This window comes from Schistocerca nitens, chromosome 1 (genome assembly GCF_023898315.1).
Source record: "Schistocerca nitens isolate TAMUIC-IGC-003100 chromosome 1, iqSchNite1.1, whole genome shotgun sequence".
NCBI lineage: Eukaryota > Metazoa > Arthropoda > Insecta > Orthoptera > Acrididae > Schistocerca > Schistocerca nitens.
Genome location: NC_064614.1, coordinates 354,675,846 through 354,700,164, shown reverse-complemented (window position 1 = coordinate 354,700,164; position 24,319 = coordinate 354,675,846). Strand labels below are relative to the sequence as shown.

At 43.0% G+C, this 24,319-nt stretch overlaps 1 protein-coding gene across 3 annotated transcripts in view; it reads left to right on the top strand.

The window, feature by feature from the left end:
- LOC126248801 (venom serine protease-like) overlaps positions 1-24,319 on the top strand; it is a 274,056-nt gene that overhangs the window by 168,542 nt on the left and 81,195 nt on the right. For all 3 annotated transcript variants that reach the window (XM_049950197.1, XM_049950205.1, XM_049950214.1), the window contains exon 3: positions 14,637-14,873. In XM_049950197.1, coding sequence (XP_049806154.1) covers positions 14,637-14,873 — 237 coding nt within the window. The remainder of the gene's footprint in view (positions 1-14,636; positions 14,874-24,319) is intronic.

The following is a 24,319-nucleotide window of genomic DNA, read 5'->3' as shown; positions in this document are numbered from 1 at the left end:
CACTAACTTGCTTGCTCCTCATTGGATTCCGCTAAAGAATGTTCATAAGAGATGCTACGGGTGTTTAACGTGTACGTAGCTTTTGCTACCAGTTTGAATATAGTCTAAGTACGACCTCACGTCGGCGCCCTGGGACATAGGTGTGGTGTCGGGTGGTGTGCCGTGGTCGGCGTTTTGTGGCGTGTGCTGTGTATCTTGATGTTGCATTATCGTCACTACGTCACACGCATTAATCACCTCTTTTGTCACACGCAAGGCTCTAAAAATACTTCGCACCGTTTTTGGAAGACGCTTTTCTTCTGGTTTTACTGGTGTTACGATACCAGCTGTACACTGGGAGTAGGTTTCTTCTGATTCGGGTTGTTGTTGTAAGATTGAGAATTGAATGTTGGTGGGGGTTTATCGCTTTGCTCTTTTGCGGCTGTTGCGGTGGTTCCATTTGTTGGTGTGTTTTGATTATGTATGTTACATGTATCAATTGGGAACCTCTATTCATCATCATTTTCATTTTCATCGTCACCACCTTCGTATTCATAACGTATTACATTTTGTGTATTCGCAGTCTCCGGTTGTGATTCTGGGGTCAGTAGGGTTCCATGCGTCGATGTTTTTATGTCTATGTCTCCCTTTTCTACCGTCTCTTTCTCGCCAGTTTTGTTGTCGTTGCAATCTATAACATGTGGTTTGGTTACAGTACTTGGTTGTATTGTGCCCTGGTTGAGTAGTTCGCCTGGTAAAAAAGCTACAGGCTTTATGTAGTGCTCACATTTGGTTGTATTGTATTTACTTTTCTCCTTACTGGATTTTTCTAGTTGTGTTTGGTTTTCGATACTTGTGTGTTTTGTGTGTTGTCTTGAGTTTAACCTAGTGTTTCGATTGTCTATTCTCAACGCTGTTGTTGATACGACGGTGTGATCGTCCTCTAATTCCTGTATTCTTTGGGTTAACGAGGTTTGAAAGTTAGTCCAGAAGAACATCTGTTTGTTTATTAGTTTTTCTGCCTTGTTGTATATCGATCCATTTAAGGTCACATCGTCAATATACTCCACTGTACTTGTGTAACGGGCCGAGCGGTTCTAGGCGCTACAGTCTGGAACTGCGCGACCGCTACGGTCGCAGGTTCGAATCCTGCCTCGGGCTTGGATGTGTGTGATGTCCTTAGGTTAGTTAGGTTTAAGTAGTTCTAAGTTCTAGGGGACTGATGATCTCAGAAGTTAAGTCCCATGGTGCTCAGAGCCATTTGAACCATTTTGAACTTGTGTAACTCTCCGCTAGTGTTATTGTATGTAATAGTGCGGGTGTATGATCATAATTGCATTTGCTGTACGGTAGCAGGTCCAGCTGTTGGCGCCATGAGATGGCACGCCGGAAGTTTCTGCTTCCCGTGGAGGGAGATTTGTGCTTTCTTGTGGTAGTGTCGTGTATATTTTCATTCTCAGTGTTGTTCACTGTGTATTGATTAATTACCATAGTCATTACTGTCTATGAACCTGTCTAGTAACTGTCTGTATTCCTGCACTCTCCTCGTTTTGACTTATTACATTGTCTTCTGTTCCTACATGGAATACGTGTTGTGGTTTCCCTGGTCCTGCATTCGGACTTTTTGTGGCCGGCTTGGCCACATTTGCTGCATATAGCCTCTTGCTTTCTACATGTTGTGGTGGAGTGACCATAGTCGTTGCACGTACAATATTGAAAATGGTTCAAATGGCTCTGAGCACTATGGGACTCAACAGCTGTGGTCATAAGTCCCCTAGAACTTAGAACTACTTAAACCTAACTAACCTAAGGACATCACACACATCCATGCCCGAGGCAGGATTCGAACCTGCGACCGTAGCAGTCGCGCGGTTCCTGACTGAGCGCCTAGAACCGCTAGACCACCGCGGCCGGCTACAATATTGACACAACGGTGAAGTCTCTGACACTAAGTGACTCGAAGTCAATGTAGACCTTTTATTTTTTGGCGAGGTACCAATAAAGTTTTGGTGTCAACCTGACGGTTGTAGCCACGCCCTTTGGGACCTGTTTTGAAGGAAATTTTCGCATCTTGCTCGAACTCTTCTCTAAACGTTTCGTTGCTTAGGTTCTGCTCATAGAGACTCCCGAGAAATTCGTTGTCACTGATTCAGTCATAGACTCTGTGGTCTGTAATTAGAGCCTTCCGTTTTCTGAGACCTTCGTACACGATGGTGCCCATTTCCTCCGTTTTCTTCCATAATTTTTCTGCAGTCATCTTGGGTAGCAGTCTCTACGATAACTGCAGTTTGTGTTGTTCCAACTGATTTGATATGCAGGTTCTCTTCTAGGGAACTAATGCGGAACTACAGTATAAGGAGCGATCAAAAAGTTTTCATGTTATAGCGGGAGTTTCTCACGACAAGGATAAGAGGTCGCCCTAAAACTCTGTCCGCTCCTCCGCCCTCTTTGACAAATGTCAGAACGAGGTGACTCATTATACCGGAAGTGTTAGGCTGCCGTTGCTGATGACCTTTATTCAGAATTTAAGCAATGGTTAGGATCGAACCCAGAACCCATGTCGTTTTCATTACTAATCGAAGACAGTAGCCTTCGACAACGCGTGCAAAATGCTGCTGCTATCGTGTCATTGAGTCACATTTGGAATCATTCAACCCATATATATAACTGGTTGTAACAGTTTGTAAGCATATGAAATGGAATGGCCAACAGTCTCAACTGTAGGTAAATAAGGTGGCAGAGTTCGGTTCATTGGCAGAATACGGGGAAAATGCGTTCAGTTGCATACGGGATTGCTTACAAACCATTTGTGTGATCCATACCAAATAAGATAAACAGGGAATATGTACAAAGGATGACAACGCGAAACGTGACGGGTTTGTCTGACCCGCGGGAGGGGGTCACGGAGGTGCTGGAGAACCTGAGCTGGTAGATGCTTCAATGGATACGTGCACAACTTAGTGAAAGCCTGTTTACAAAGTTTCAAGGACCAGTTTTAAGTGAAGACCCTGGAGACCACCAGAAGGGACGCCTAAGACAAGATTAGACTAATTACAGCGTGCACTGAGGTATTTAAGCAGTCCGTCTTCTCGCACTCCGTTATTGAACGGAACGGGAAAAAGATGTGGTACATTGGTAAGCATCCTCTTTCCTTCACTTCATAGTGGTTTATACTTCAGTAGAAGACGCTGGACATGGATTCTGAGGAGTGGACATCAAATACCGTCCGGCCACAGTATTTAAGTTTGCCGAATATATTCTTTCGATTAGTCGAGTAACAATGCGGCCACTTTTGTCCAGTGTCGCCAGCGTAGCATATCCGGGCCATACAGAGCTTCGTGACAAGACGGTCTCACAGCACTTAATAATTTAACGAAGCGGCTTGCAGGAAAGACTTTGGCAAGGCCTTCCATTTGCCGTCTCTCTTTCGGGGAGACTTTCTAATCACTGACCACAGCGAACTTGGAAATTCAGTGAACAGTATTGTTCTATTTAGCCTTAAACTTATAGAATGCAACAAATAGCATTTCTGCTACTGCACCAGTTGCTGACTTACAAAGACATACTTTGTGCGATCACCAGTTTCGGTCAGAACTGCTGATCTTCAGATGACATTTGCCGTTAAAACTCTTATTTTGATATCAGTAATATGTGGCGGACTGATTAGTTGCAGCGATGCATCTACGATTCCATGGTATAGCTATATACACCAGAGACATAGTGTTAGGAGTATAGTGCGGATATTGTGGTCATTGGTACCTTAATATGTACACACTTCTGTGTGTAAGTTGTTTTTTCTCTGCATCGAACAGTCTTTCCACAAGCTCGTAACATGATTTACTACCTGATGTTTTTTGCACTGTCGTAACTGGACCACTAAGTGGACTAACCTTTTTGCGTCCATGCGTCCACATTTCAGCAGCTGACCTGATGCCCAGGAGAAAATAAGCATTAGTGGCTTGCTCTTTCCGCGTGTACTTCAAGGTGCCAACCAACCTAAAAACATCCTACTCTTAATAGCTATAAATATAAGCCTGCAAATGAAATAAATACTGATGTAACGTTGTTCGGTTTACTGTCCGCAGTCACGAATTAAAATATCTACACTTACACTCCTAACACCCCGTGTATGTGATGTGGAGCATAGAACTGTAACAAGTTTTTTAACCTATTTAAGAAATCATGTATGGGCAGAGAAAATATTATTGCGAAGAAGAACCCTCTGAGATGCGATACGAGTAACGCTATAGACTACGTGATACAAGTAATTGCCAGAAACCACTTGTATAAAATGCGGTCACTATTCGTTACCATTAATATATAAGCCTGTATTTACCAAAAGAAATTAAATTAACAGAGAAGCCGTTACTCTGAATAAGCCTTGCTGCCTTCCTAGAATGTGCTGCTCATTAATTATGGTTTGCTTAGTATTTACATGAGCGCACTGAAAACATTGACACGAGATAACAGTTATCTATGTGCTGTTAAGAATAGAGGCTTATTTGCCGCGGATGTTTTTACTTATCTTGGTATTAATAAGAATATCCAATCCCGCAGTATATATATAATCAGGTAATTTACAACGGAGTGACTAGTAACAAGCGTGTACAATTTTATTTCGAATTTTCTGGGATTCCCTGTTTTACTGCCTCATATCTGCAGGCAGCTGATTAAAGAGCTTTGTACTAGAACACACAATCTCACGCTGAAACGTTGACAAGGATGGAAGTGTATAAGTGAAATTTCCCATGTCTTGTCTTACGGCTGTATAAATTCCTGTTCATTTGAAATTGCTTCAAATTAACAGGATGTGAGTGCCTGAAAGTAATGCCATTGAGCAGGTATCTGCAAACTATGTGTACTTTTCACAATATTCTTATTGCTCGCTTTTGTAGCAGTACTTTCATTTCAGGAACAATACTCCAGACGATGGCTACACAGGACTAGAATGACAAAAGGGTAGAAACAAGGTAGCATTTTTTTCTGTTTTTCAATGAAAAGAGAACTTCAAAATCAAAATTTGTCGAACTGAGCTTCTAAATTAGTTTATCAACGAACTGTCAGTACTTTAGCTTGTTATCCTTCATTTTCATTTAGTACCTGACATGCGTAATTATGTTACATGTTGGTCATTTTTGTTTTCAGTTTCAAAATACACATTCTCGAAGTTGTAGACCAAGCTTGTCTGCTACAAACCTGTTGTATGTCGTTCAACCACAGCCTTATTGGTCCTTGAATAGTATACTTATGTCTCCGGATAACGTTAACGTTTTTTGTTTGTCGTTTAATGTCTTTACAAGGTCATTTATGTAGATTAAGAGCAGGAGTGGACCCAGCAACGAACTTCGCGGGTCTTTACACATTTCACATTCTACATTCATATCAAGTCAGTCTTTACACAGACGAATTCCTATTTCTAGCGAAATCGAACCATTTTCTAGACTATGTGCACTTTGTTACTACACGTCAGCTTACACTGACAAGGGAACCTCCCCATCGCACCCCCCTCAGATTTAGTTATAAGTTGGCACAGGGATAGGCCTTGAAAAACTGAACACAGATCAATCGAGAAAACGGGAAGAAGTTGTCTGGAACTATGAAAAAATAAGCAAAATATACAAACTGAGTAGTGCATGCGCAAGATAGGCAACATCAAGGAACGTGTAAGCTTACGAGCACCGTGGTCCCATGGTTAGCGTGAGCAGGTGCGGAATGACAGGTCCTTGGTTCAAATCTTCTCTCGAGTGAAAAGTTTAATTTTTTATTTTCAGATAATTATCAAAGTTCAGGCACTCACACATAATCAACTTCGCTCTCCAAAATTCCAGGACATGTTCAGATTTGCTTGGACATATACAGGATTTGACGGTCTACGCACGGAAACATTTGAAAACGTAAAAAACATATGTTTTGACAGAGCACAGGGAAAACTGTGCGACTGTGAAACTGTTGCATTCATTTGATGCAGTTTATGTGACAAACTCCTATGTTTTCATCACTTTTTTGGGAGTGATTATCACATCCACAAGAAAACCTAAATCGGGTAAAGTAGAAGAATCTTTTTACCCATTCGCCAAGTGTGCAAGTTAGGTGGGTCGACAACATATTCCTATCATGTGACGCACATGCCGTCACCAGTATCGTAAAGAATATATCAGACGTGTTTTCCTGTGGAGGGATCGGTTGACCTATGACCTTGCGATCAAATGTTTTCGGTTCCTATTGGAGAGGCACGTCCTTTCGTCTACTAATCGCACGGTTTTGCGGTGCGGTCGCAAAACACAGACACTAAACTTATTACAGTGAACAGAGACGTCAATGATTGAACGGACAGATCGTTACTTTGCGAAAATAAAAAAAGTAAAATTTTCACTCGAGGGAAGACTCGAACCAAGGACCTTTCGTTCCGCAGTTGCTCGATCGTTACTTTGCGAAAATAAAAAAAGTAAAATTTTAACTCGCGGGAGGACTCGATCCAAGAACCTTTCGTTCCGCAGTTGCTCACTCTAACCACGAGACCACGGCGCTGGTCAGCTAATACTGTCCTTCATGTTGCATATCTGACACATGGACTACTCAGTTTGTATATTTTGCTTATTTTTTCATAGTTCCACACAACTTCTTCCTGTTTTCTCGATTGATCTGTGTTCAGTTTTTCAAGGCCTATCCACTGTGTCAATTTATAACTAAATCTGAGGGGGGTTCGATGGGGAGGTTCCCTTGTGAGGTGACAAAAGTCATCGGTTACCTCCTAGTATCGTGTCGGACATCCTGCAGTCCGGACTAGCGCAGCAACGAGGCGTGGCATAGACTCAACAAGTCTTCGGAAGTCTCCTGCAAGAATATAGAGCCCTGCTGCTTCCATAGCCGTCCACAACTGCGACAGTGCTGACGATGCAGGATTTTGTGCACGAACTGACCTCTCGATTGTGTCCCTTAAGCTTTCGTTAGGATTCATGTCGGGTGATCCGAGTGGCCAAATCATTCACTCTATCTGTCCAGAATGTTTTTCAAACCACGGCTTCATGGGGACTGTGCCACTCTCGAACGCTAACATCAGCTATTACCAACTGACATCGAGACTCATCTAACCAGACCACGGTTTTCCATTCGCCTAGGGTCCAACCGATATGGTCACGAGACCAGGAGAGGCGCTGCAGGCGATGTCGTGCTGTTAGAAAGGCGCTAGCGTTCGCCGTATGCTGTCGTAGCCCATTAACGCCAAATTTCGCTGTGCTGTCCTAACGTACGAGGGTCACTCCAAAACAAATGCACACTATTTTTTTAATCCGTCTTTTATTCTACATGTTTGAAAGTTTTACAGTGTGTAGATACATCCTTTAGGAACAATATTTTCATTTCTCCACATAATTTCCATCCCTCTCAACTGCCATACGCCATCTTGGAACCAGCGCCTGTATACCCGCACGGTAAAATTCTGGACCAACCTGTTGGAGCCACTGTTTGGCTGCGTGCACAAGGGAATCATCTTCAAACCTTGTTCCACTAAGAGAGTCTTTCAGTTTCCCAAAGAGATGATAATCACATGGAGCCAGGTCAGGAGTGTAAGGCGGGCGTTTCAGTGTTGTCCATCCGAATTTTGTGATCACTTCCATGGTTTTTTGACTGACATGTATCCGTGCATTGTCGTGCAACAGCAAAACATCCTGCTTTTGCCGATGTGGTCGAACACGACTCAGTCGAGCTTGAAGTTTCTTCAGTCTTGCCACATATGCATCAGAATTTATGATGGTTCCACTTGGCAGTGTGCAGTACGAGCCCTGCTGCTGCGAGGACAATCCTCAATATTGCCGTGCCCGCTTTCATCACATAACCTGCTTGCCCACCGATTAACTGTACCGCGATCGACAGCAGTATCTCCATACACCTTTTTCAACCTCTTGTGGATGTTTCCCACTGTCTCGTTTTCACAGCACAGGAATTCTATGACAGCACCTTGCTTCTGACGAACGTCAAGTGTAGCAACCATCTTGAAGACATGCTGTGACGGCGCCACTCACAGGAACAGGTTGAACTAAGTTTGAAAACAAGCAGGAAAGATGTATCTACACACTGTAAAACTTTCACACATGCAGAATGAAAACTGTATTTTTACAAAAATAGTGTGCATTTCTTTTGGAGTGACCCTCGTATATTTTCGTCGTACGTCCCACATTGATTTCTACGGTTACTTCACGCAGTGTTGCTTGTCTGTTAACACTGATAACTCTACGCAAACGCCGCGCTCTCGGTCGTTAAAGGCGTCGGCCATTGCGTTGTTCATGGTGAGAGGTAATGCCTGAATTTGGTATTGTCGGCACACTCTTGGCAGAGTGGATCTCGGAATATCGAATTCCCTAACGATTTCCGAAATAGAATGCCCAATGCGTCTAGCTACAGCTACAACTCCGTGTTCAAAGTCTGTTGGTTCCTGTCGTGCGGCCGTAATCACGTCGGAAACTTTTTCACATGAATCATCTGGGTGCAAATGACAGCTCCGCAAATGCACTGCTCTTGTATACCTGGTGTAGGCGAAACTACTGCCGTCTGTTTATGCACATATCGCTATACGATGACTTTGTCACCTCGATGTATATCCAAGACTTTCTACAAGAGTGCACTTATTTATGTAATCTCTCCCATGGATGTTGGTTCTGAAGTTGAGGCAGACGCCAGAGATGTCCCTTTACATCATGGGATATCAAAGTACGAACGACTGACCGTCGCAGTCAGCAGTCAGATTTGTCGTGAGCGTGACTATTTTCTTATGAATTATGTGCTTGTCTGTAATGTCCGTACAAGTACGAGTTGGCCTGTACATTTATTCCAGCACCCATGTAAAATTTTCGAATCTTTCGCTTCTGTTCCTTAATGTAGACTACTTCCCCCACATGGTAATAGAAGCTATCCGCGTAATCATGTGGATGAAGGGGTTACTAAATGGTTCAATTGGCTCTAAGCACTATGGGACTTAACATCTGAGGTCATCAGTCCCCTAGACTTAGAAATACTTAAACCTAACGAACCTAAAAACATCACACACATCCATGCCCGAGGCAGTATTCGAACCTGCGACCGTAGCAGCAGCGCGGTTCCGGACTGAAGCGCCTAGAACCGCTCGGCCACAACGGCCGGCGAAGAGATTACTGTTGCACACAGTTAAATACGAGTGCAGTCAACGACGTCACATGTTCCATAACACTCATTTGTTCTTTCGTGACAACTGGCTGCAAGATCCGGTTCCAAACCAAAGAAGTGTATGGCATCGCGCCTCCAACGAAATCATGTTTAGAAGGAACTGTGGTGGGCAAACCAACCTTCGCACTGATGACTGTTCTACTTCACTGCTGAATATGTACAGGAAACTGATGAGTAGTTGCTCTTTGTTCACCGGAACATGTCTTTCACGTGCCAGGGAAGTAATTCATGACTATCAGGTCAACCACAAATCGTCCAAATGTCATTACCCAGAGTAACACGTTCCTTAGGTTCACCCGCTGTTCTTATCACGCCGTTGCTACTTTATCCCAAACCTGTTATTTCGCGCCTCCAAGGTTACGTTGGCAGTAAATAGCGCCGGAACATAGATAAAGAGTCTATGGCTTTGGAAGACAGCCACCTCACGAAACTTTTCGTGTCGCTACTTCGTAATATTTCTGTATATACCGATCGCTGTCGAGATGATCGGGTTTAAATCCGGCAACAGTCACTTTCCCTTTTATTTAACTTGTTTTATTTGTCTTTGCTTACACGCAATCATCTGAGTCAAATATTCATCACCAAGCAATACAACGTTTCTCGTTACTTACATCCTGGATTTTGTAGAATCTTGCAGGATGTGCACTGTGGCTAGAAGGCCGGCCGCGGTGGTCTAGCGGTTCTAGGCGCTCAGTCCGGAACCGCGCGACTGCTACGGTCGCAGGTTCGAATCCTGCCTCGGGCATGGATGTGTGTGATGTCCTTAGGTTAGTTAGGTCTAAGTAGTTCTAAGTTCTAGGGGCCTGATGACCACAAATGTTAAGTCCCATAGTGCTCAGAGCCATTTGAGCAATTTGTAGCTAGAAGTGTTGTTGTCCTAGAAGATGCCATCGAGATTTGGAAAAACAATCAGATATACCAAATACACAAGAAGAAACTCTGAAACCACTCATTTTTATTCTTTTGTTGACATCAAAGATTCAACGTCCTTAAATGTAAGTTCGCAACGCAACATAAACGGAAGTCATTAGCCTACACCACGGACACTGCAACATGGATCCAAAGCCTAATGACTTCAGACCAAGCACGAGCCCACCCACCAAGTTGAAAATTTGTGCCCACCGTAATTCGAAGCCGGTGTGTGACATAAGTTGAGAGTTTGGGTCTCACAGGAGGTATGTTGTGGTAGTCCATGCGCTTGTGCTGACCACTATGTCGGGATGGCGTTGTGGTCAGCGTATCTGGCTAGTAAACAGGAGACGTGGGTTCCAATACAAGTCCAGCACAAATTTTCAACTTGCCCCATTGATATAAATCAATGCCGACTGGCAGCTAATGTCTTTAATTCCTTAATTACCGATATGACAAAAGCTATAAAACATTGGAGCCGGCTGTTTTCTTTTTCCTTGTTTAAGCCCAAAGCATAGTGTTACACAGTCGAGATTTTCGAGTTACGGGTATTTAAACTGAACCAGCAGACCACACTCGAAAAATCATTTGTAAATCATACTGTAGTATATCGGGCTGTAACATTTCCATCGCTTCGTGATTTGTTGTCGATCATTCTTTAATGTAGACGATAACAACAGACATTGAAGACGGGTAAACATTGGTTGTCCACGTCTTGCTTCCTGACTTGCCCCTCCTGGCCTCTTGTCTGTCTGCTACCGCCACACTGTAGTGCTGCTCACTCGCTTCAAGACTATCGGTTGCTCTTCGTATTTTTGTCCCTTTCAGTACAAATCATTAAGTAAAATATCGACTTGACTAAATTCGGCCAGTTAAGAACATTTAGTTTCTAACGTGAAACAAACAAAGCGATCCTTCCCGTCGACGCTGGACTTTACGTGAAACGCTGCGGCATTATCATTCACTGGTGCACAAAAAATCATTAATATTCGTTTGGAATTTGAAAATACTGCAGATGATTTGATTGGCACATATTGCGGATGTAGATCATAGAGAACCAAAAGCATTGAGTGGTAACGCGCAAATAATTCATTTCTTAAACGAATACTTATCTTCGGGAAGTATAATTCAGTCGTACCCGTGAGTTCTTTTTGTAAAGAAGAGTAATAACCAGAGGAATATTTCCATTTAGTATTCCGTTTATTCTTTCTAGTTTCACCACAACAAAACAAACTCGCTACAAATTTTAACGGAAAGTAGCACATCGCTTCAGACCGATTAACACTCAACATAGACTCTCATGAATGCAATCAGACTAAAAACCCAGACTGAGGCATTTATAAAGTATAATAGTTGAGATGTTTTACAACTTTTGTTGGTTCTTAAACAGTAAAAAATTATAGTTTTCCGTATGATTATCTTTCCATCTGATCATGATTGAACATGTAATACAGTTCCAATAATTTATTAAGAATGTGCTACAACACACGTAAATTCTGTCCACATAATCTGCAAGGTAATTGAATGCAGTTTTCTGTTTAAATTTCATAAGTCACATTATGATAACAATTAATTTCAAAATATATTTAATTAATCTTTAATTACAAAGTAGTTTTTGAAGCTAACAATTATACAGCATCTTTATGTAGCAATGAGCAATATTCATCTATTATTTTCAAAGTCAATGATCTGGGAATGTGATATCAGGAATGGACGTCATATAATTTTTTTTCTAAAAATTTCTACAAACGTAGGTGTCTGTGAAAATGATTTGAAAACCTACTTGGGCATAATGTAAGTATAAATTCGTATGCAAGTAGCAACAAGATTGATCATCATAGTCGTCATCTATACACGATCGATAACTTCATAATATTATTTCCTAGTCTGCCACGTTACAACGCATAATGACTAGTAATTATTTGGTCTGAGTTCCTCAGTATATTTGCAAAAGCGACTTTACAAATATCTGGCGGTCACTGTGTTTCACTAAAGCAGCATGAGTAGTCTGTGTAAAACTGCAGAACTTGTTAAGATATTGCAGTGCAAACGAGGGCCGAAATCACCCCTACTACCAGCTGATCATTATACACTGATGTGACAAAAAGTCATGGACTAGCGATACGTACATATACAGACGCGTACACGTATCAAAGGGCAGTGCACTGGAATAGCTCTCATTTGTACTCAGATTATTGATGTGAAAAGGTTTCCGGCGTGATTATAGTCACATAACGTGGAATGGTAATTGGAGCTAGACGCATAGGACATTCTATTTCCGAAATTGTTACGGAATTCGATATTCCGCGATTCACTGTGTATAGAGTGTGCCGAGAATACCACATTTCAGGCATTACAACGCTGCGGCCGACGGTCTTCACGTAACGATCGAGAGCAGAGGCGTTTGCCTAGGGTCGTAAGTTCTAACAGATATGTAAAACTACTTGAAGTAACCGCAGAAATCAATGTCGGGAGTACGACAAACGTATCCGTTAGGACAGTGTGACAAAATCTGATGTTAATGGTCTGTGACAGCAGATGATCGACGCGAGTGTCTTTGTGAATAGCACGTCTACATCTGCATCTATATCATACTCCGCAAGCCACCTAGTGATGTATAGCGGAGGGTACTTTCGGTACCATTATCTGATCCCTCCAACCCTGTTCCACCCGTGAAAAGTGCGCGGGAAGAATGATTGTTGGTAAGCCTCTGTATCGGCTCTAATTTCACGAATTTCCTCCTTGTGGTCAATACGCGAGATGTATGTGGGGGGAAGTAATATGTTGTCTGACTTCCTGAAATGTGCTGCCCCGAAATTTCAATAGTACATCTCTCCGTGATGCACAATCCCTCTCTTGTAACGTCTGTCAGTGGAGCTTGTTTAGCATCTCCGTAACGCTCTCTCGCCAGCTAAACGATCCCGTGGCGAAACGCGCCGCTCTTCGTTGAATCTTCTCTATCTCCTCAATCAGTCATACCTGATAGGGATGCGAGATAGATGAACAATACTCAAAGAATCTGGCGAACAAGCGCCTTAAAAGACACTTCTTTTGTCTGTAGCGCCTCTCCTGGGCTCATGACGACATCAGTTGGGCTCTAAAAGACTGGAAAACGTGGCCTGATCAGATGAGTCCCGATTTCGATTGGTGAGAGCTGTTGGTAAGGTTCGAATGTGGCGCCACCTCACTAATCCATGGACCCTAGTTGTCAACAAGGCACTGTGGAGGTCGGTGGTGGCTCCATGAAGGTTGTAACCTCCCAACGGTAAAAATATGTATATAATTCACATTCAATGTAACCTCCCAACAGTTTATTACTCCTTAACCTCGCAATAATAACGTGTAACTAATCTCTCAATAAAATTGTGGCTCACATACAACCCTTCAATAATTAACTGACTGTGAATCTAAACTGGTAAATTTGGACGTCAGCAGTGCTGCGTCATGGCCCTGAAAGATCATTCTGAATAAACTGAAAAATCTTACCTCAATGAAGTCGCCGGATAAAGCGTATATATCTGCTCATATAAGAAATTTTACTGGCACAGCCCAGTGCAATGCTGGCCGCTAGATTTGACATGTATAAAGAGAAACAACAGATTTTTCCTTACGATAATCGGGATGACCATGGATTGGAGAAATTAGCAAATTCTTTAAATTCAGATGAGTGATTGTCAAAAAGTTAATTATATAAAAAAGATTATGATTACAAGATTTTTGAAACATTTACATGGGACTTGATATAACAATAGAACAAATTTAGTTTAACAAACTATATATGCGCGCTTCTGATTTTACCTTCTACTACATCGCTCAGGCACCGCCATCGCTCCCAACGACCGGCCCAGCCAACTGCATACACACGACTGCTAGCTACTACTTACTCCTACTGACACAGCTCTTACTGCAGCCAACACTGCTCTCTGGTCTGAGATTCTCTTATAGCTTACATATCGCAGACAGCATGTGAGCAATCCACCGCAATTACATCTGCTCGAGTGCGCTAGCAATAAATCCCTTAGTCACGGATCTCTTACAAGGTGTGGGCTCTCTACATGGAATGCACTGGTCCAACTGGAAATGGTTATGTTAGGCTACTCGGAGACTATTTGCAGCCGTTCATGACCTTTACGTTCCCAAAGAATAATGGAATTTTTATGGATGACAATGCGCTGTATCACATGGGCCACAATTGTTCGCGATTGGTTTGAAGAACAATTCGAGCGGAAGATTTGGCCCCCCTGATCGCCTGACATGAATCCCATCGAACATTAATGGGACATAATCGAGAGATCAGTTCGTGCACAAAATCCTTCAGTAGCAACCCTTCGCAATTATGGACAGCTGTAGAGGCAACACGGCTGAATGTTTCTGCAAGTGACTTCCAAAGAGTTGTCGAGTCTATGGCACGTCGTGTAGCTGCACACTTCCGGCAATGTATGTCCGACATGATATGAGGAGAGATCCCACGACTTTTGTCACATCAGTGTAGACGCGTCAGCTTAGCGGTTGGCCTTTCCCGTTGTGACGCTGGTGCCGACTGCCCACAGACGGGGCAGTGCGACACGGCGCGCCTCAGCGTGTCGACGTCTGGCGACGCATCGCTGTCGGACGCGCATCTGTACTGCGGCGAGGGCAGCTTCTCGCAGTCGTCCGACGCCAACCGGCTGGTGGTGGCGCTGCAGACGGCGGTCACCAACGCGGGCTCGCGTTTCTCCTGCACCATCACCGCCGTGCAGCAGCAGCAGCCGGCGCCCGCCGACTGCACCTGCGGCGTGAGGAAGCAGGTAACACTCGCAGCCTCATACATTACACATTGTCATCGTCTTTCATTCAATGTCTTCTCTCTTCACAGAGTTCATGTCCATCATTTCCTTGGTCGACCATGTCTCTCCTAGCTCGCCCGGTTGGCCGTGCGGTCTAACGCACGGCATTCCGGGCGGGAAGGAGCGCCTGGTCCCCGGCACGAGTCCGCCCGGCGGATTTGTGTCGAGGTCCGGTGAACCGGCCAGTCTGTGGATGGTTTTTAGGCGGTTTTCCATCTGCCTCGGCGAATGCGGGCTGGTTCCCCTTATTCCGCCTCAGTTACACTATGTCGGCGATTGCTCCGCAAACAAGTTCTCCACGTACGCGTACACCACCATTACTCTACCACGCAAACAGAGATTACACTCGTCTGGTGTGAGACGTTCCCTGGGGGGTCCACCGGGGGACGAACCGCACAATAATCCTGGGTTCGGTGTGGGGCGGCAGAGGCGTGAAGTGGACTGCGGTAGTCGTCGTGGGGTTGTGGACCTCTGCGGCTGCGGCGGGGACGGAGCCTCTCCGTCGCTTCTAGGTCCCCGGTTCACATACAATACAATACAATACAATACAATGTCTCTCCTTCCTTCTCCTTGGGTAGTCTTTCGTCATCATCATCATCATCTTGTTCTTCATCTCACTTCATGAATTACGGGGGTAGTTTGATAAATCTGGCTAAAAAAAGTAATAAAAAAATGTTTATTTCGTAACACCTTACTTTTCGATGTAGTTTCCTTTGAGGGAAACCTCCACTTTTTCATCTGACCAGAAAAATAGTTTCCGTCAAACTCTACAAAATACTCGTTAAATGCAACTATCACTTCTTCATTTAATGAAAAGTTCTTCTCAGCAAGCCAAAGTTCCAAGTTAGGGAACAGGAAGACGTCAGTTGGGTCTAAGTCTGGTGAATAAGGTGGATGAGGAACCAATCTATGGGGATTATTCCTTAGGAATCCCAACAAACAGCGACCATCATTTACCAGCTGATCAAATGGTCTTTGCCTTCTTCGGTGCACTTTCACCAGCTTTTGTCCATAATTTTGTCCGCAGTTGTGACTCTTGCGTGTAATTATTGATCCAGATTTCGTCAACAGTCACAAATGGGAGCAAGAACTCATGTAGACTGCGATTAAACATTACCAAACATTGAGTCGAAATGTGGTGCCAGATGTGCTTTTCGTCAATTTAAAGCAAACTTGGCACCCACGTCGCACACAGCTTCTTCACAGTCAGTTCTCCGTGCAAGATATTACGCGCTCGCTTAGTTGAGATGTCTACAGGCTCAGCAATCTCATGAAATTTTATTCGACCGTCTTACATTACCATATCATGGATTTTGCAATGGTTTACTTTGTGATAACCTCAATTGGACGACCGGAGTGCTTGTCTCACCACGTTTAAATTCATTAATCCAAAAGTAAATGGTTTTGAGTGATAGTGCAGTGTGCATGAACTTCATCCCGTTGTGTTGTAATTTGTGCGCCAGTCCAACCCTTCAAATGAAAACGTTTGATCACAACATAAAAATCGGATTTCTCCATTTTCAATCGTAGTCGATAAAGTGATCAATTCCGACGGCTGTCAAGAATGAACTGTACGCTGCACATTGTTGATATTCTTTATACGATTGTTGGAATAACCAAGCTTACCAACAATGAAGGCGCAACAAAAATGTTCCGTACTTTCATGGAAATTTACCAAACTTATCATACCACTCTCGTAGACATTCTTGCCCATTACAGCTTCACAGTTGTCTCTAGCGTATACAGGATCGTTCTCAACCTCTTTTTTTCCCTCAGGCATGAATTGCACACGTCTGACAGAACCGACACCACTCATATCTACAATTATATGGGTGCGACGGCTGTTCGATAAAAAAAGATTCAGTGCGGGTGCACAACCAACGCCAGAACTCCTACGGGAATCAGAAACCTGCTTGTAGGGGGTTAACGGGCCGGGATCGTTGCGGTGCGGCGAGGGGTAAGTTGCGAGTTTGGGGTGATGCAAAGCCTGTCCAGATGGCTGAGCGGTTAAGGTAACAGTTCTATAGAAGCAGAACGTCCGCGTTGGATACCTGGTCCGGCACACATCTTCAACTCTCGCCGTTGCATTGCCGCAGTGCCCTGCGCAGCTGGAGGTAATTATTTCCTTCCTCTTTCCCATCCCGTTTCCTTTCCATACTTTTCGCCTCAAATTATTAAGCCTAGTATTCTCCATTCTTTGTAAGCAACCAGTCCAACTCTGCCTTTTATTTAAGATTTATTATACACTTATTTTATATATCATTCTGTCATCTTCATTTCGTATCTTATCTATCCTCGTACATCCTAATGTAGGTAAGGCCATTACTTTATAAAATTTCATTTTCGTTTTTCTCCTAGCTTTACTTTTAACAGCTATTTGAATGGTCCCACATACAGTTTTAAATTTGCTAACTTTTTGCTCAGTCTGTTCACATTTGACATGTTTCTGCCTTCTCCCACATTCAGTTATTTCCTCATTATCAGCGTCTTCATTCAAATCATTTCGAATGTTTTAATTTTATATTAAATATCTTCTTGTGAAGCCCTTTACTCGCCTGAAGATTTTCATATATGCTTGTATTTTGATGTTATCTTTCTATTTATTTATCTACATCTACATACTTACTCCGCAGACGAAGCAAGAGCCCACCCATCAAACTCGGAAAAAACATGATTCATCGTACCAACTGACATTCTCCTCGGCGTCCAATTGGCGCACTGTCCAATTGCTACTTTGATCCTACATGTGTCATCGACTTAATTGGTGTAGATGCAATAAATTATTACGTGTGAGAGTAAAAATCACTCTCTGGGGTGTTCTTTCGACTTTAACGCCATAATTCTGAGTCTGTTCACAGGTTAGGTGAGAAGCGCCATTTGACTCGACTCTGAAACATTTGTTGTCCTCCACGGCTGTGCTGACAGACTGCCATTTCCATGTGTGGCTCAGTGACACATTGGCAGTGGCAGCTCTCTGACATTCAAGTTTAGTTTGCGAGATTGAGAGGACGGAATGTGACCAAAGCACAATATGATGGTCATTTAGTTCGCCTGGCTGTAACAGATCATACTGTTTGGTGCACAGCGTTCAATCGTTGACCTGTAAGTGCAACATATGCAGAAACGTTCAGATAACTTACTGGAATACAGCCGGGTGCCGCTGTCGACAACCGCCAATATTTTGACAAGTGCATACACTGTCATTTTCAAGGGAAAACAGTGGGGAAAACAGTGGTAAGTAAGCGCTATGCAAGGGAATTTAAAACCTCGGTTTCCAATTCAGTTGCGGATAGATCACACACACACACACACACACACACACACACACACACACACACACGAACCAAACATGACCAACGTCAGAAGTTAGCGATAGTGAAAATTAATAACCAACCAACGGGTGAGATAGCATTAACTTGAACCCTTTATTTTTTTACAAGGGAGAGAACAGGATTTCACGCAGAATTTAAGTGAAAACTTCCATCTCTATTAATAAGGTTACCTGGCAGTTTAATTTCAACTGCTTCTCTACTAACACTCTTCTAATAGCTGGAAGTGCATGCCGGAATCCGCGTGTTGTTATATTTCATAGGATGACCAGTACCAAGACAATGTTCAGCAACACCAGATTTGCTCGGCTGTTGCAAGTGTGTGTGACGATTGTGTTTAGTACACTGGTCCTCCACGGTCCTGATAATCTGATCAATATATGATATTCCAGAACTTCAAAGAATACAATAGGCACCCGCCTTACGCAAAGCAATATCATCCTTTAAGGAACCTAAAGAGACCCAAACCTTTCACATTAGCCGGCCGGAGTGGCCGTGCGGTTCTAGGCGCTACAGTCTGGAACCGAGCCACCGCTACGGTCGCAGGTTCGAATCCTGCCTCGGGCATGGATGTGTATGATGTCCTTAGGTTACTAAGGTTTAAATAGTTCTAAGTTCTAGGTGACTGATGACCTCAGAAGTTGAGTCGCATACTGCTCAGAGCCATTTGAACCATTTTTTAACCTTTCACATTATATTTCCGCAGAACGCGATCAGTCCCTTTGACAAAAAGGCCGTAGACTTCGGTGCCTCTTCGGTATTATAACCACTCTCCCGTTAATTGTGGCGCAGCGTACATCTGATCTTTCGCTCTAACCATTCTGACGAAAGGTTACCTCAAGATGGCCTATGTCACCTGACAAACTCTCAGGATACAAATTAGCGTGGACCCTGTGAACCGAGGTACGAAGTATCCCTTCACGCTGAGCCAGGAGGTGACAATTCTCCAGCTGTAGCTACAAGTCAGTGTGAGTAGGCTTACTATAAACGGCATGAGCCAACGTACCATCAACTTTCCTTTTCACCAAGGAAAGGAAGGCAGTCCTCCTTCACCTTGAAATGAAAATTCAGGTGGATTGAATTTAGGTGTTCTAAAAAGTCCTTCAAATTCTCACTGCCACAAGACCAAAAAAGAAAAGCATCATCTGCATATCTGAAAAAAACACTCAGGTTTCAAAGTCGCCACATCCAAGTACATTCCTCAAAGTTTTCTATAAAAAAGTTGGCAATAATAGGTGACAATGCTTCCCTTTGGAACTCCATCTGTCTGCTCACCAGTAATGGTCACTGAATGCAAGTCAAAACACGTTGAAATTGGTTCGATAGTTCAACACCAAACCTAACCTCAATTAACCGTAACGAACCATACAGAGGAACGCGAGAGAAGAGAGAGGACACATCAGAACTTACTAGAATATCAGGCATTCACATGCAAGCCCTCTAATCGACGTAAGAAATCCGCCGAGTTCTTAATGTGATGCTCGTACCGTCCTACTAGTGTGCACTCGACAGAGTAGCAAGGTGTTTTGCTACGTGATACGTCGGAGTAGCAATGTTACGATCGGCCTAAGGCGTTGCTAGCCATTTTTTCTGCTTCATTTAATGATTGTTTAAAAAATCTCGGATGTTTCCTGGGACTGGCCCGACAGTGCTTCATGGTCGTAGTCTGACTGAGAGCTTCATTCTGTAACTGCACGTCATTTGGCAGGATCGGTGCTGACCTAACAAAAAGTGTTGAGAGAAAGAACTAAAGTTCCTTGTCGTAGGGGACTATCAAGAGTCTTAATTATTATTGTAATGTTCCCCCTAGGTTAGAAGGCCTTTGGAAAGTTCAAAAGGAAGGCATTCCCTTTAGGCTGATATAAATGCTGCGCAAGCAACCGTGTGGTGCGTGACGGAGTGTACCCTGTACCACTACTGGTCATTTCCTTCCCTGTTCCACTCGCAGGCAGAGCGAGGGAAGAACGATTGTCTATATGCCTCCGTACGACCACTAATTCCTCGTATCTTATCTTCGTAGTCCTTACGCGAAATGTATGTTGGCGGCAGTAGAATAGATCTGCAGTCAGCTTCACATTTCGGTTCTCTAAATTTCCTAAATAGTGTTCGTCGAAAAGAACGTCGCCTTCCCTCCTGGAATTCCCATTTGAGTTCCCGTAGCATCTCCATAACACTTCCGAGTTGCTCGAACCTACCGGTGACAAATTTAACAGCTGCCTCTGAACCGCTTCGATGTCTTCCTTTAATCCGATCTGGTGCGTATCCCAACATTCGAGCAGTACACGAGAATAGGCCGCACCAGCATCCCCCATACGGTCTCCTTTACAATGAACCACACTTTCCTAAAATTCTCCCAATAAACCGAAGTCGATCATTGGCCTTCCATACCACAATCCTCACATGCTCGTTCCATTTCATATCGCTTTGCTTTAAACGACATTATTGTGTTAAGCAGGTCACCAGCAATACTGTATCTGAACATTATGCCGGCCGGTGTGGCCGAGCGGTTCTAGGCGCTTCAGTCTGGAACCGCGCGACCGCTACGGTCGCAGGTTCGAATCCTGCCTCGGGCATGGATGTGTGTGATGTCCTTAGGTTAGTTAGGTTTAACTAGTTCTGAGTTCTAGGGGACTCATGACCATTTTGAACATTATGGGTTTGTTTTTCCTACATTCATCGCACCGACTAGAAATTTTGTCTAAGTCATCTTGTATCATCCTACAGTCACTCAACTTCGACATCTTCCCATACACCACAGCATCGACAGCAAGCAACCGCAGATTGCTGCCCACCATGACCGCCAGATTATATATATATATATATATATATATATATATATATATATATATATATATATATATATATAGAAAATAATAGCGGTCCTGTCACAATTCCCTGGGGCACTCCTGACGTTACCTTTGCCTTTGATGAAAACTTGCCGCTGAGGACAACATACTGGGTTCTGTTACTTAAGAAGTCTTCGAGCCACTCACACATCAGGGAACCTATTCCGGATGCACGTACCTTCGTTAACAGTTCGTAATGGGCGGCTGTGTCAAAAGCTTTTCGGAACACTAAGAGTATGGAATCTGTCTACTGCCCTTCATACATAGTTCGCAGTATATCACGATACAATGATAATGGTACCGCCATAGATTTTAAAATTGAATATTTGTATTTTTTCGTTTTTTGTAGTGAAATTTTCTGATTATTGTTCAGCATGTTGCTTAAAATTTGTGCAGCTTGTCATCTATATCATTATGAAAATCATAACTCATGTTGCAGCCCAGATGTTTAAAATTTGATACATGTTCAGTTACTTTGTTTTTAAATACTAGTCTCGACCTTACTGAATATTTACCTTTAAAGGCGGCAACTTTTGTCTTATATATTATTATATTTTAAGGTTATATTCTGGACATATTTGGTTTGTACAGCTGAATGGAGATAATCTTCACTGCCTTGTATTATTACTTCATTCTCTGCATCCAGCAAGATGGTGCGCGGCTAGCACACTGGATTCGCATTCGAGAGGACAGCAGTTCGATCCCGCTTTTGGCCATCCAGAGTTATGTTTTCCGTGGTTACCCTAAGCTGCTCCAGAAAATACCGGGACGTTTCCTTTGAAAGGGGGTTGTTGATTTCCTTCCTCCTCCTTGAATCTTTCCGAGTTCGTGCTCCGTCCCTAATAACTCCCGTGTCAACGGGACGTTAAATCCTTATATTGCTACTTTTTTTATAATTTGCAAATGGTAATGTAACTACATCAATGTGTTTAACTAATTTAACTCTCAATAATTATGTATCTTCCCGCCCACATGTTACCAAAGATGTTTCGACTACGCTATATGTGTTTTTGTAGGAAGCCCTCCTTACACATCCTCCTTATAGCCCCGACCTCTCCCCATGCGATTTCCATATTTTTGGAGCCCTGAAGAGAGAAATTGTAGCCGTCGACTCCGGACGAAGAGCTGCACGCCTGGGTACAATCGTGGTTCTGTAAGCAACAGCAAATATTTTTCCTTGAAGGCAGTGACCTACTTGTCTCACAGAGGGATAAATGTACTGTTATAGCGATTACTTTTGAAATAATGAACAGTTTTCTCCCAACTGTTTCGTTTCCAGTTGACTGCCCCATATACAAGACCAGGCCTGGTAACAACACTACACATGAACAAGACCATCTTCCGAGAGCGTACCCTTTTTGTTAGGCAATGTAAATTATTATATTTCATGTGAAAAAGTAAAATGCGTTAGTTTGTTAACTGATCATATTTAGACATCAGGATAGAATAAAATTTCAGGCCACATTTCACGTCGACACACAGTAGAAAGAAGCGATGCATCCATTCGGAAAAGCTGATATGCAGTATGTGTAGCGGTGCACGCTGGGAACCTGATTCGGCGGGAGAGTTTGAGCACACTTTCGTATCTGAATAAGATAAAAATTAAAGTACGCATTGTCACTTTAGAGATATGCGTTGAAACAACGTAGACAAGGATACTGTAAAGACATACCTGCTGAATTTGTTTTGGAAACTGAAGCTCCGTAGCTGCATTTTATTGTTTTTATTTTATTTATTTATATTTCATTTTTTGCGACTAGTTACGTGGTTGCAGCCCCTTTCTCAAGCGCTTATTCTCACAGTCGTCCATGTTGTCGAGTTGAAACCTGACATCACTGGTCACAATTTGACTAAGATTGTAAAAATGGAATCGGCAGATCACATTACACGATTCCATTGCTATTTGGTCAAGATTTTGTGCTACTAAGAGTACTTATGTCACCTCCTTGGATTCACATCGTTTACAAGCAGTATGGCAATACCAGTACATCATTTCTTTTTTATTTTTGCTGAGACCTGGTACTTAGGGAAAGGCAGCATTCAGTGTGGACGGGGCCGTAATCAGTTACCGTTGGTTGCTCAGTGTTTTTTTTTTTTTTAATCATGCACACTTTATTTGGAAACAATCACAAATATAGTTGACAATAAGGAACAATTATCAAATTTGATTGTTAAGACACAATGTCTAATTAAAAACTTCTTAAGCAAGTTGAACTCATGGCTGAAGGCCTCATTGACCAGAAATACAAATTATTTGTCGGCTGAAGACCCTAATAGTAATAACTCAAAAACAATTTGACGGCTGAAGGCCTGGATAGCAAATTCTTAAGAAGCAGTTAAACTTCTCCAAGAGGTACTAAATATTTTTAAGAAAAGATAATCAGCAAAATTTCACTATTAAGAGACAATATCTAATTAAAAATTCTTAAGACCAGTTGCATTCACGGCTGAAGGCCTTATTGACAAGAAATTAAAATTATTTGTCGGCTGAAGGCCCCTATAGTAATAACTCAAAAAACAGCTGGACGGCTGAAGGCCTGGACAGCAAATTTTTGAGAAGCATTTAAAATTCTTCGAGAGATATTTAAAGAATAGTCATCAACATTTCAATGTTAAGATATTTTGTCTAATTAAAATTTCGTAAGACAAGTTACACTCACGGCTGAAGGCCTTATTAACAAGAAATTCAAACTCTTTGTCGGCTGAAGGCCCAAACAGTAATAACTCAAAATTAAAAAATATATTTTTTTAAATCATCACAATATGACGAAATCAAGAGAGTATTGGGCCTCAGACAGTGCTCCAAGGTTCCACCTTGGATAGTCGCTCAACTTCGTAAACGATGAGGCAGGCAGCCAAGAGCTGTATTCACTTAACCGGATGGCAACTCAAACTAGTGACAGTTTAAACGCAGACCAACACTCTTGCAAAATCTACCTAACGTCTGATTACCAATACAACGCTGGAATAACCCAGACAAGGTGGAACTGGCAGACAGCACAGCGTCTTCAGAATCCAGTGTTTGGAACATCCAGAAGCAGAAGGAAGCACTACGACCAAAGTAGTCCAAAAGAAACAAAATATCCGGACCACAATCAAGGAGGCTGTCGAACTACATGCCTTACCGGACACCAGCGGCAAGGCGAGGGAAGGTACACTACCGCGAAAATACGCTAACCTCCAGGGCAGGTAACTGGGGCGTTAGCGGCCACTAGGCAGAAAAATACCGCTG